General features: G+C 43.5%; 1 protein-coding gene across 1 annotated transcript in view; it reads right to left on the bottom strand.

Moving 5' to 3' along the window:
- Positions 1–12,949, bottom strand: part of VPS8 (VPS8 subunit of CORVET complex) — an 84,075-nt gene that overhangs the window by 34,584 nt on the left and 36,542 nt on the right. The window contains 7 exon segments of the mRNA XM_035899945.1: positions 1,921–2,019; positions 3,044–3,128; positions 4,452–4,534; positions 4,952–5,008; positions 6,173–6,292; positions 8,939–9,010; positions 9,611–9,730. Of these exon segments, the coding sequence (XP_035755838.1) occupies positions 1,921–2,019; positions 3,044–3,128; positions 4,452–4,534; positions 4,952–5,008; positions 6,173–6,292; positions 8,939–9,010; positions 9,611–9,730 (636 nt within the window).

Genomic DNA, 12,949 nt, shown 5'->3' with positions numbered 1-12,949 from the left:
ACTAGTTTCAACTGAAGAGGCTGGTTTGCTACCTTCGTACCTCAGCAGATGAAAGGACCATTGTTCAAAGACCTGAAATCACCGTCCTAGTAAAATGTTATTTCCTATTTTAAGTCTTCTGAATGTCTGAGAGCAGTATTAATACAATGGAAAAAACCAAAAACCCATAGCAGCCAATAAGCTGTTAAGCCATGTGAAATTGTGTATATTGTTCACCAATCCTGGGAAAACTGAAATGCCAAAAAGAAAGAGGGAGTTGATCTCAGTGACAGCACCCAAGAAAGGTGACCTACAGAACCGATCGTCCGCCCAGCAGCTTTTTGGAGGAAACTGCAAAAAGCACAGGTAAAAGCAGCCAGCAGTTACCTGCAAGGCTGGTGGAACAGTGCAAGAAACCCTGTTTTTAAGGATGGCCACAGACAAGTTGAGAGGAATTTTTTCTATTGTTTGCCAACTCCAGAAAAGTACGCAGCTCAACAAGCGACAAGTTGGCCACTGGGTGCTTCTGCTGCTTTACACTAATCAAGGACTGGCTCCACCAGACTGAGAAAACATAAACAAACAACTCAATATGAAAAGCTGGCAGTCTTAGCCTACAACAAGTTTATCAAAACTGGTAAAACAGAGTGAGAAAGATCAGGAAGGGTAACCCAGGACATTTCTGATTTGCCCTGAGACACCCAAGCATGGAACAGCATTTGTAAAGCCCTCAGGCTGAAGAGACCCAGCAAGAAGGCTTACCTGCGATTTGATCAAGACACAAAATAAGGCTTACAGAGGGAGGCTGGCTCACTCATTGTGCCAAACAATGTGGGCTGTATATATCAATACAAGCAGACAAGGGATGCAGTAGAAGAATGAAGCAGACACAAGGAAGCAGCAAAGCAGACAGCAGTTTGCTCAACTTGGAAAGCCCAGTGTGGAACCACAGTTGCTCTGATAAGGTAGTAATGAGCCAGGCCTGCTCAGCCACAGCACAACCACCCCCACCAGCAATTCCCACAGGCTCTGGAAGTGCATCTGCAGAGTGGGCGTGAGCTCAGCGAGTTGCATGTCATACAGCTGGATTCACAGCATTTCTTTGTTTATTGTCTTTCAAATAATTTTCCCTCTTGGTCCATTTCCTCATTAGTCACGCACTACTTGTGCGTACTGGGAGAGAATAAAAGTATTCTGTATCTTTCAAATGTCTGTCTTTTTTGTCCACCTCACAGGACACAGACTTCTGTGGCCATTTTCTGCTAAGCAGTCCAGGCAAGTGCATGAGCGCTTGTTTTATAGACAGAGTTATTTTCCTGGCTATCTCCAGATCATCCTGAAAGGGACTGACATCACCTTGTAGGAACTAGAGATATTATGGATTCCCCACATCTACCAACTGGACGATTATTTCAGACACATCTCCATCCCCTGAAGCAAAGACAGATTGCAGAGACAGGAAAAGTTATTAGCTAGAGAAGTCTAGCAACAGTCCATGTCATACCGTCATGACCCCATTTTCCCACAGGTTAGAAGTGCCAGGGTACCAAGTTTGAATGCTATTACCATTGTAAGATGAGGAATTTGATACTACAGACTGTTAGGTCAGGGATGTCAACGTCCCGACCTTGCTGCTGCTGCACACTCAAGAGATGAGACACTTGTTAGTGGTTCCCTTCCCTGCTACACAGCACTCACTAGCCATCATCCCCAGATAAGGTCCCATTATCCAGAGAGCAATACCTGAAACCAGGAAACCAAGGAGGCCAGCCTTAGAGATGCACTCATATTAATGTATGGAGACTACTAAACCTTAAAGCCAGAGCTTCCTAAACAGTTGTGATTTGAAATCATGACATTTCTGCTTACAGAACAGCACTAGGCTAGATCCAACAGGAGTTAGCAGTAGCTCAGGTACCATGGGTTTAGGATACACTGTACCTCTATATGCTCCAAAGCTTTCTGCCACACTGACTGCTTTTCTTCAGCACTGTAGCCCGGCATGGATAGGATGTTGTGAATATAGTTGAAAACTTCTTCCTGTAAGGCATAAACCCATAAATGGTATAGTATGTTCTGCAGCACCACTAACAGCATTAGATTTTGCAAAGGGAGAGCATTTCAAACAGTCTTAGGAAGACCTCAGGGCTAGTCCTCTCCTAGCAAGTCAGGATAAGTTATCTGCAGGCGAGATTAAATGTCCCTAAATAGATCCTGAAGAACTGCCAGGGAAAAAAAAGCCAAGAGGAACAGAATTGATGCTAAATGTGTTAAGCACTGAGGTCAAAGAGAATTGTTCTACTATTAGAAATGTCCCCCTCTTGCTCACAGGGGAAAAAGGACAGGACATCACTCTTTAGCTTGGAGCATAAGCAGAGAAAAGAACATTCTACCAGAGGGTAAGTTAGTTTTCCCAGCATATTCCCGAACTTCTCTTCGACATTAGCCTCTCCTCCAGGTTCTCCTGCACTGTCCTCAGCCCAGATGCTCTCCTGTGTAATATTTTTTGACCATCTCACTATCAGAACCTCTCTCTTCTGAATCCTTCACCCACACAACTTTCAGCACAGTGGTTTCATAAGAGCTGGTGACATCAAACTTGCCAGACGCTCCTCCCAACTTCTGTTGGTGGTAGGGAAGAAAACACCTCAAAACTGGCAGATACACAACTCAGGCACATGCAGAAAGTAACTGCAAAGAGGTAGTAAGAGCAGAGAGAGACTCTGTCCAGGGAAGAAAAGAGGGGACTGATAACAGAAACAAAGTATTGCAGTTAGCAACATTTGCAATAAATCCCACCTTGCGCACAGGTTTTATGTGTTAGTATTGCTTAAATTTAAAAAGAAACTAAAAACTCTGAAGCTTTAAAAAAATCAACTCCTCTCCAACACACATACAAAAAGCCTGACTTTAACTAAGAAAACTCAACTGTAAAAGGAGGACACTTTTTAAGATAGAGAAGTACAACAGAAGAGCAGGGCTGCTGTGCCTGTTCACACTCTGGCCAGCAGGACAGGCTGCACTGCTATGAAGAAGAAAGGCCAGAAGCACCAGACTGACTCACCTTTCTCACCGGATCATGCAGGTAACAGCCAATTATTTTGTCATAGCGAAGCTCCCGTTCATACATGAACTCACAAATCTGGTAGCTAAAATGAAAAATATTTTCCGCGTTAGGAAAAACACACTCAGCTGAGTCAGCAGAATAGAAGCAGGTAGCTCAGATCCAGCAGTTTGGCAGCACTCACAAGAAAATACAAGAAGCATTTGGAAGTGTTTTACATTAAGGTTTTCAGCACACAGGTGGGGTGGCTCCAGTTTACATATGCCATTTAGTATCAGCCACAGGCCAATCAGCATATCAACCTCCCTCTTTTTGGGAAGTTATCGTACAGAACAGAAGAAACTGGAGTTACCAAGGTAAAAGGCAAGAGACAGAGGACAAAAATCCTTAAAGAAATCAGGTTTCACAGGTTCTGCTGTTCACAAATCATCTTCCTTATTTCCATAACACACACAGCTCTAAGCTAGGCCAAATCCACAATACTAAATTGAAGAAATACACTGAACATGACTCAACGTGTTATGACACAGCTTCCTACCTTCAGATTTTAATAAAAATCTTTACTATTTTGAGACATTAGATAAAAACATACGCAACTCAGGCAAAACAAGTGAAAAGTCTACTAAATAACATTACACTATAGGTCTTTTAGCTCTGATGAAAGTGGCTGAGCTGGTGGTTCTGGCTGTCAAACTGTCTGAGGCAGGGAAGAAAAAATGCATTTCTGGAATCTGAAAAATTTGGTTGGTTAACCCCTTCTCGGACATGCAGGAAAACAGGTATAGCATACCCCACCGCCGCACTTCTATCCCCCCTGGTCTTTTGTAGTACAGTGGATTAACTCACAAAACATCCAAATTCAAGACCCGGACGAAGGTGCCCCTCCCTGGTTGACTCTGTTCAGGCATGACAGACTCTTTCTGGAAGTGTAAAGCATCTAAAGATGGTAGAAATTTTTAGCCTTTCCAGACACTGTGTTTGTCTCTCCTACTCAATTCTAAAATGAGTACCATGGGGGTGGCTTCGGACCCCTTCATGCTCTTAAATCCACCTGTGAGTCTCACCCCAACGAGTCATCTCCATCTGTCGGTGGTAGAGCATTCTATACCTTTGAACAAAGCCTGGGCTCTAGGATGGGAAGTGCCAAAACTCATCAAGCCCCCCACGGTTTCATGCTGAAGGGTTTCCACAGCTCTACCCCCTCTTAACAATGCTTTCTGTAAGAACATCCAGTAGAAATAAGATAGAAAGACTGGGACTAAATATGAACATATTAAATGAAGCATATGTGAACGCATAGGGAAAATAAGCCGAAACATAGCTGCAAATAGGAACAAGAAACGTGGTGGAAAAAAAGCTATGGAGGAGATTTAAAGGCAGTATTTATATATCATACATGGCAACTTACAATTCTGCTTTTTCTGCCATTTGGATAAGACGGCTCTCTTCAAACTGTACTATCCCTCCTGCCTGGAGCAATTCTAAAAGGACCTGCAGATATTGAAGGCCAGTTATTTATATTGCAGTAGTAGCTGGACAGCCAGTGCAATTCAAAAGTACACTGTTCTTGCTCCATCAAACTTCTATTAACCCAGGGCTTATTTTACAGATTCTTTTAATTGGATGTCCATTAACTACGGAGTACTTATCCAGGACTTTTCCTGCCTCCGTTCTTACTGCTGTCAAACATCTCCAGCTGGACAATGCTGGTGTAGGATCCTCCTTCACTCCTGCTATGTACAGCACTGCCCAATTCTTCCATGCTGGACACCGTTCCTATGCTAGGTGACTGCTTTAGCATGTGAACTCCAGCCCGCGTACGTTCCCAATGAGTCTGAACTTTGCTCTACAGTCTGGTCATACCTGGTGTTGCTTAAAAAAAAAAAATATTCCCTTGAAGGCCGTTACCTGTTGCCTCTCTGAATGGCGGGAGTCATCATCTGGACTGCACAGAAACTCAAGGACCTGTACAAGGATGTAGCGTATGTTAGGCCTAGTATAGCATAGCTGTTAGCATAAACCTAACAAGCAGGTCGTGAACACCAATAACGGCAAGAGCAAATCAGAACACAACAGTGCAATCTGAATGTACCATTCACCTGTGAGGTACTCTCTATTTGGTCCTATAACTAAGGACACTTAAGAATACTGGAGTAACCAAGAATTCTGCTAAAAGGCTCCAGGGAGGGAAACCCATGGCTCTGCACCAGTATCTAGAACCAAACTTTGGGGAGCCCAGGGAATACAGAATAACTCAGGGGACCCCACAACCCTGCCTTGGACCACACACCAAACAGCTGGAACCACTACGCTGACCCTTTTGACTTCCCTCCTGGACTGTGACATCTCTGCCAGAAAAACAGGGAAGCAAGTAATGCATAAAATTTAATATATCCATAATTACAGTGTTTAATCCAAATACATTTAGCCTTCACAGACTTCTTTTGTCTTAAATTATGACAAAGGATATTATTTTCTAACCTGTTTTTTCTTAGTGTTCATATACCCAAATTATCATCAAAGTGCAACTGCTGTAGCCATTGAAGCTGCCGCCTCAGTCCCAGGAATTTCTGGGACTTAAACTGGGATATAGACTTAACCTGTGCAAGCTTTAGGCATACCAGCCTATTTCAAACAGCAGAGAAGGATGGTCGCCATGCAAAGTAGAAATTAACAGCTACATATACAAGCTGTATAAGCTCACTAGTGTCATTTTAGCTGGCATCCTTTATCTCTCTATCTTGGCATCTTCATACACATAACAAGTGACAGCAGAGCCACCAAAATGCTCACTGAGGCTTAAAGACAAACAGCTTGGTTATGGCCTTTATGGGCCTTTGCTTTCCCTCTCCTGACACACTGGTAATCCACAGGAATCTGCCATTCCATAGAGAGGAGCAGAGGCTGTTCCATCTCCTAGGACCTGACCCTATTTCCCACAGAATTCCACCAGGCAAGCTGCAATATGGAGCTTACTGTGCTTCTGTGTTCTTTCCTACTCTGCTGCTTTGAAACCACAAAAGTCACAGCAAGATGCTACTTGTTCCTTCAGTCCACACACTAGCCACACTTTCTGCAGCGCTGCACCCTGTTTGGAACTTTTTCCACCCCTCACAAAGGAATACTTACCTGGTCAAAAAGCGTCCTGTTCACAAACAATGTGTTGTTGGGCTTGGCGAGCTGACGAGCAAGGAAGGTAAAGAGACAGCCAACCTGTGACGGGGTGAAGTCAGAATTCTCTACCATGACCTGAGTAGCATTAGAGAGAAAAGGGAAAAAGAAAAACATGTAATTGATTCTGCAGCTGCCTTTGGGAAAGCAATCAGGACACTGCAACAAGAAACCCCTAGACAGCCATCATCTCTCCTCCTACCCCAGACGTCTACACAATCTGCTGGTCCTAGTCCATCCCAAAGGTCAAAAGATAAGCCACCTTCCATGGAATTTAGCTGTGTCACCTGAAGACACAGACAGCAGATGTATCCCTGCTAAATCACCTCTATCCTAAAGCTGAAGAGGCTCAACCTCTCTGTTGTATACTCAAGGGAAGAATTTGTGCGTGTCCCTGATTTTCGGGTGTGAGGGGGCTCCAAACCCACATTTATCTCCATCTCTGTAATACACTGATTACTGGACACATAACAGAGCTTCTGAGCAGAGAAACGTCACATGAGGAAAAAAAAAAAAAGATAAAATTAGTAATTATAGGAGAGAAAAATACATTTGACTTCAAGCCCCAGGCACTCACCACTTCAACTGTGGTATGCAGAAGAACTGATCAAATTACTTAGAAACAGCTGTAGGTGTGGGGAAAAGTTTCTTTTCACACATTAAATTAGGTGTTAGTCTATGAATATTTTGAGAAACTAGTGGTTGTGCTGACTTGACTTGAAATTACAGAAAAACAGAATATCTAAGAGTCCTTACAAAAGGGATTTGAAACCTAAGAAGTGCTTGTCACCTGCCTGGCATATAAAAAATGAGCATGATGTGTCCTGATTTGGTGTCTCGTGCTTCAATAAAAGCCCTAAACACTAAGTGAAATGCCCCTGTTTGGAGAGTCCCTTCTAAGAGCAGTGGGTTTAGTTGGGAGGAAATCCATCACCTGAACAACTCTGTCAGCTAACATCTAAGAATTGCTCTAGCAAAGCCTAGACACAGAGCATCTCACAATTTATAACCTCATTCAGTCTAAGCTCAGGAAATACAGTTGAGTTCTTCAAGTGACCTGGAGTTCCAGATCCCCATGAGATGCTAATGGTTATCTTAACACAAGTGAAGGCAGACAGGTAAGACATTATGGAATCAAGTAGAACTGTGCTTGAAACATCAGCTAATGCTATAATTCTTTTTTAATCCTCGTTTTCTGTTTACAAAGGCTGTTTCATACAGGAGCCTAGTCAGAATGGCATTAGCTAATAGCATTAAAAATTTGGCTTCCTAAAACAATAGGGGTGTTTTATTCCTTTTGGCTTTGTTTTTCCCAAACTGGGTCCTTGTCAGTCCATGTGAAGGTAAAAATACTGTACCTCTGAAACAGAGCAACCTTACAGAGGCTGCAGGCCAACCATGTGGACTTTCTAAAAGGCGATATATTTGGCAAAGTTTAGATCAGCATTAGCATAATGTCTATGTTCACCAAATTACTTTAAAACCACAGCTATTTCCTATGTGGGGTTTTTTGCCAATGATAAATTTACATAAAAAGTTCCAAGATTTTTTAAATTTTTATCCAAAAGGAGAACAGATTCCGGACCAAGGGACTGACAGTTCTCAAAACACCAAATTGTTTGTCTGCAGATGCATTTAATCCTGCAGCACTTCTCACAACTGCCCTCATTTCCCCTCCAAGAGCAGGGTTGAATTCTGTTGTGGTGGACATTTGCTACATGGCCAGCAGCACAGAGTAGGGCTGTAAACAGCTCGATCCAGCCTACACCATGCCACAGGAACACATCCCACAGTAGCTCCAGAACACAGCTGCAGTGTGCCACCTCCTGCTGACGGCAGCTAAAGACATGAAAAAGCATGGTCTAACCCAGCACAGGGCTAACTAACATCCTTACATCAACGTCCTACTCAGGCAGGCTCTCAAAAGTTCCCTCACAGTGGCATTATCCGAGCCCCTCCAACACAGCCTACTGCAGCAAGTGCTGCCACTGAATTCACTCACTGGTGCCCTTGCTCTCATCTATCAATGATGACAGTGACAGGGAAACGCTACTTATGATATGTTTATACATAAACAGCTTCCAAGTGGAGTTACTCATTATTAATGCTGACAGCTTTGAAGGGGAAAGCAAACGGCATTTGGCAGCGACAGCTTTTAATGAGAACATTCATTGTTAAGGAACACGGTCTGCAGATGACAAGTGATTTCTAGAGCACCAGGCTGATAACTCTGACATTCCTCTTCTCTCCCATTTGCTAAAGATAGGCCTGTCATTCTGAGTATGTTACATCCCAAACACAGCATTTACAGATGTAGGGTTTTATCAGACGAGCACTGGCACCCTGCCAAGCACAGGATTCCTGGGACCTTTTTTCTTGTTCAGAAGGAATCAGGGAGTGGAATCAATGAGAAGCAGATAAAAGTAAACTTAACAGTGCAGAGAAATGAAATTTGGCAACAAAGTACAACCCAGGTGAAATCACAGACAGGATAAAGAGACCTCTCTGTCACGATGTTTAATGTGCATAAAGCATCACTTCCACATAACCAACAGCCTTGGCTGAGGTGAATCCATGCTCCAGGCCACCACCTTCTCAGAGGCATCATCCAGGGCAGGACTGGAAACACCAAATCCCAGGCTTTACAGCACAGTGTTGTAAATAATCAGTCAGTGCAGTGTATATGATCAGTAAATGCAGAGGTTAATTTTTAGTCACACTCACTTTCAGAAGTATGTCCACAATTCTCTGCTGATATTCCACAGCTTGCTTGTCATTCTTAAAGTCTTCAAAAGTCTGCATGAGGCAAAACACTGACACCTTGAGAAGAATGCTCTCCACTGCCAACCCCAGACATACAAGCAAACACAAAGCAGCAGCCATATCACAAAGCTGACAATGCTTTTAAGTCCTGTCTGTGCATATCACTTAAGCAGCAAGTTCCAAAATACAGTTTGCTCTTTTGTAACTACTGAAATGGGTTTTATATATTCAGGTAAAAGTAACAGGTCTAAATAGACAGAGGAAATTTAAGAAATTTGGAAAGGAAGAAAGCCGAACCTTTATGCAAGAGAGAGATATAGGTACTGAAGCGCTCTTTGCAAATACATTATTTTTGTTTTACCTGTGCTTTAAAGATGGCCTCTGTTGCCAGAGTCTTCACTGTATAATGTCACGTTCATCAATTTAGATTTAGGGACATAGAGGACTATTATGATCTCCTCTGGTATTTTACAGAACATACATCAAAGCTGTTCCTGCATCAAGCCAGTAACTACTGGCTTAGCTAAAGCATTAACTTTTTAATAGGATTCTTACAGATCATGTAACCATGACATAGATGATGGAAGAGCTGGCGTTGCATTTTTCTCTTGGAGGAGATCAGTGATCTCTTACCAGAGCAAGAACATTAAGGAACTCCCGAGTGTCAAAGTGCAGCAAGGTACGAACATAAGGGTAGACCTCTTCATCCACAGATCCCTCAGTTGAATGCAGCCGGATGAGAAATTCAAAGACCTGCAATGAAAATTCAAACACACACAGCGTATTTCCTATGGATTTCAGATAACAGATAGCACAAGCATATGGTAAAGCAGCATCATTACCCGCTTTGCACTTAAGCTTTAAAGCACCTTAGGAGTCCATCACTGTTCTTACTTGAATGATGTTTTCTGCTGCTTGTTAGTAGGAAAAAAAATTCCCCCTCCTTAGACCCACCAACCAATTTAAGATCAATCAAAATTTAAGATCAAGCAAAAATGAAGGCTTATACTTGCAGACTGAAGCATGTGAAATTAGGTAACTCCCTCCCCTTCCTGGCAGCTCTCCTGAGAAGCTGTGCCCTGGATAAGGAGGAGTTGCACAGCTCCTCTCCTTGTCAGCACTTCCCTTGGGAAGAGCCAGTCAATCTGCCCCCTCACTTTGAGGCACAAAGTTTTTGGTGCTGCAAACACTGACTTAGGTGCTACTCAACTCTCCATCTCCTCCTCTGACTTTCTAGTTCCTGAAATTTGAGCATGTCTTTCAAACACCCTCCCAGGGAACAAACAGAGCAGCAACAGCTCCAGTTGTCTCAAACAGGCTCAAAACAGATCTGGCTACCAGCAGAAAGAGAATGGACTGCTGCACGCTGGCTAGCGCTCCTGAGTATGTGTTAAGATACACGCTGGGATCCCATGGAGAACTGACAGGCGATACACTCTCCCAGCCATCCTCAAGAAATGCCACTTTCTCTCATTTACTCCTATTTGGAGTTAATTTTCATGTCACCACAGTGGTAGTGAAGCCAGGAGGAGTTAGCAGATTGACTTTCAGACCCACAACCTTTCCCATTGGCCTCCTTGAACCCGATACCCACCTGCCAGCTAGGAACTCTTAAAAACCCAAAACACCCAGACTGTAGCTTGAGTGGATTCAAGCATCCAGGCAGAAAAGTGTTACTTAAGCTAAGCTCTCAGGAACACTATCAGAAGTCTGAAAAAGGACAGGTTGATGGCTCCTCCCCAGAGCTACTGCTGCTGGCTAGGCTAACGCTTCCCCTCAAACCTTGAGCCACAGTCTGTTGCTGTGCCAGCTCTAGCATATTCAGGGGACAACTTGATAAGGACCGTGAGAGAGGTCAACAGCCTAGTGCTTGATGCAGCAAAGACGAGCAGACTGGTTTGCATACTCTGTGAGAAAAGGGTTTGCAGTAAGCTAAAGCTAGCATACACATATAGCTGCAAGCTCTGGGTTAGCAAAAAACCAAGCCAAACAACCCAAATACCACCAAAATTAAAAGAACACCCCACAACTAAAAAATATCTGTTCCATTGTACTGTAAAGTGCAAAACAGAAAGCTCTTCCTCTTACTGAAACCCTGAAACAAAAGTGAAACGATAGAGACCCCAAATAAATGTTTGCGGTAAAACTGGCCAGAAACTCAAGAAATAATTTTATGAGCACAAAATGATGACCAGGAACATCCTCTGTTTTAAGAAATTGTCAGAGATGACTCCAAAGGAGTTAAGTTTTGCCTTAGGCCAAGCTTCAGAGACAGCTTAAAGAGAAAGAAATAGCTTGAGAGCTCCGATGGAAATAATGAATAAGGAAAAGGAGAGTTACTTGGCAGTGACCAAGCCAACTTTCATGACATGTAACCTGCATGCCTAGTCATAATTTTAGCATAAGTTCTCTGTGATTTTAGCCAGGTACTCTCTCCCTGCAATGAAACCATTAAGAACGTGCTCACACCTGTCCTGAACATAATATAAGGCATATGCAATCGTACTTGTTGCCTTGAAACAACCTGCCAATCTCTTGGGCAATCCAGATGGAAAAGGTTATTTCACCTGATGTGAAAGCTACTGTTGCAGACTTGGAACGGTGTGATGAATCTGGTCAGCCGAAGATGGTTCACTGAACAGGGCTGCAAAGAACACCACAAAGAGATGCAGCTCAAGAATCAAACCTTGTCCCAAAGGAGGACAGTAAGACAACCCTGCACTGTCACAGGAGAATAGCAGCACACAGAAGCCTTAAGGCATCAGCTGCTGTTCCTGAAGTGCCCTGGGAAGATGATTTGGATGTTAGGTCACAATTCTTCCCAGAGGGACTAGGCAGAACAACAAAAGAACAAGAGATGTGCTCAGCCCACAGGGTGTAAAACAAGCACCTTCAGAGCCTATAAGCATGGGTATAGACTTTTCTGAAGCACCTAAGATCCTGCCTTATAAGCAGAATGGCTAGACAAGCTCAGGGCCAACCGTCCCAAACTAAGGATGGCCAAGATGGGTGGATGAAGAGGAACATACTGCTGGCCTATCACCTCCTAACCAGAGATGGAGCAGACTTAGAAAGCAGACGATCTTAACAGAGTCACCACAAGACTGGAAAATACCAAGCTGTGGGTTGCTTTATGCTTTTTCTCAACAGAAGAAAGAAACTGGCTACCTTTTAAGTTGTCTCAAAGAGGTGCTGACTATCGGAAAAGGGAAATTGTCCTTCCAAACACCATCACTGTGCAATACCCTTTTCTCAAAGCCTCCTCCCTTCAGTGCTGTGGGCAGTCATAAGGGCACAAGGGAAGGAGCTGTCAAACAGCCCGAATCACAGACCTCACAGCAGCCATCACAGATTCACCTCAGCTCCAAACCTCAGATATAGTCACAGACATTAGGGACAAGAGGAATGTAAGCTGTAGGCCAATCCAAAAATTCCCATACACAAAGCTGGAATCACATCAACTGAAATCAAATGCTAGGATACAGGAGTTTAAGTTCAGAACTGACTGCATGCTCCTTTCTCTCTAAGTACCAAAAGATAACCAATGTTAAACGCTTTCCCAGTTCTGTGGCCCCCAGAACCTCCTTCCTGCCAAAGGAGACTCTCAAGAGGGGTTCCTGAGATAAGCCTAAGGAGAGATGTGTTACAGCACCCTGAAGCTATGAAGTAGCTCTGGCAAACAATTGCCCACATATGACTGTGTGAAGTGGCAGAGGAGCAGCCACCATAAACAGGTCGCTGGCTCACCCCACAAGCTGAGGGCACGAGGATGCCGTTTGGAGCACTTGATTACAATGCGCTCTTGACCTCAGCTGAATGCCTGCAGTTATCACAATACTGGAAATTTATCTTCAGCAAATACAATGGCTTGATAAGCAGAGAGAAGAGCATGAACACACACTAATGTAATTATGACCATAAAATCAGAAGTTTCAGAGAAACCTGCAACCAGGAGCTACTTAGTCAAGACTT

This window comes from Egretta garzetta, unplaced genomic scaffold (assembly GCF_000687185.1).
Source record: "Egretta garzetta isolate BGI_Z169 unplaced genomic scaffold, ASM68718v1 scaffold448, whole genome shotgun sequence".
Lineage (NCBI taxonomy): Eukaryota > Metazoa > Chordata > Aves > Pelecaniformes > Ardeidae > Egretta > Egretta garzetta.
This window is presented reverse-complemented; position numbering and strand designations above follow the sequence as displayed.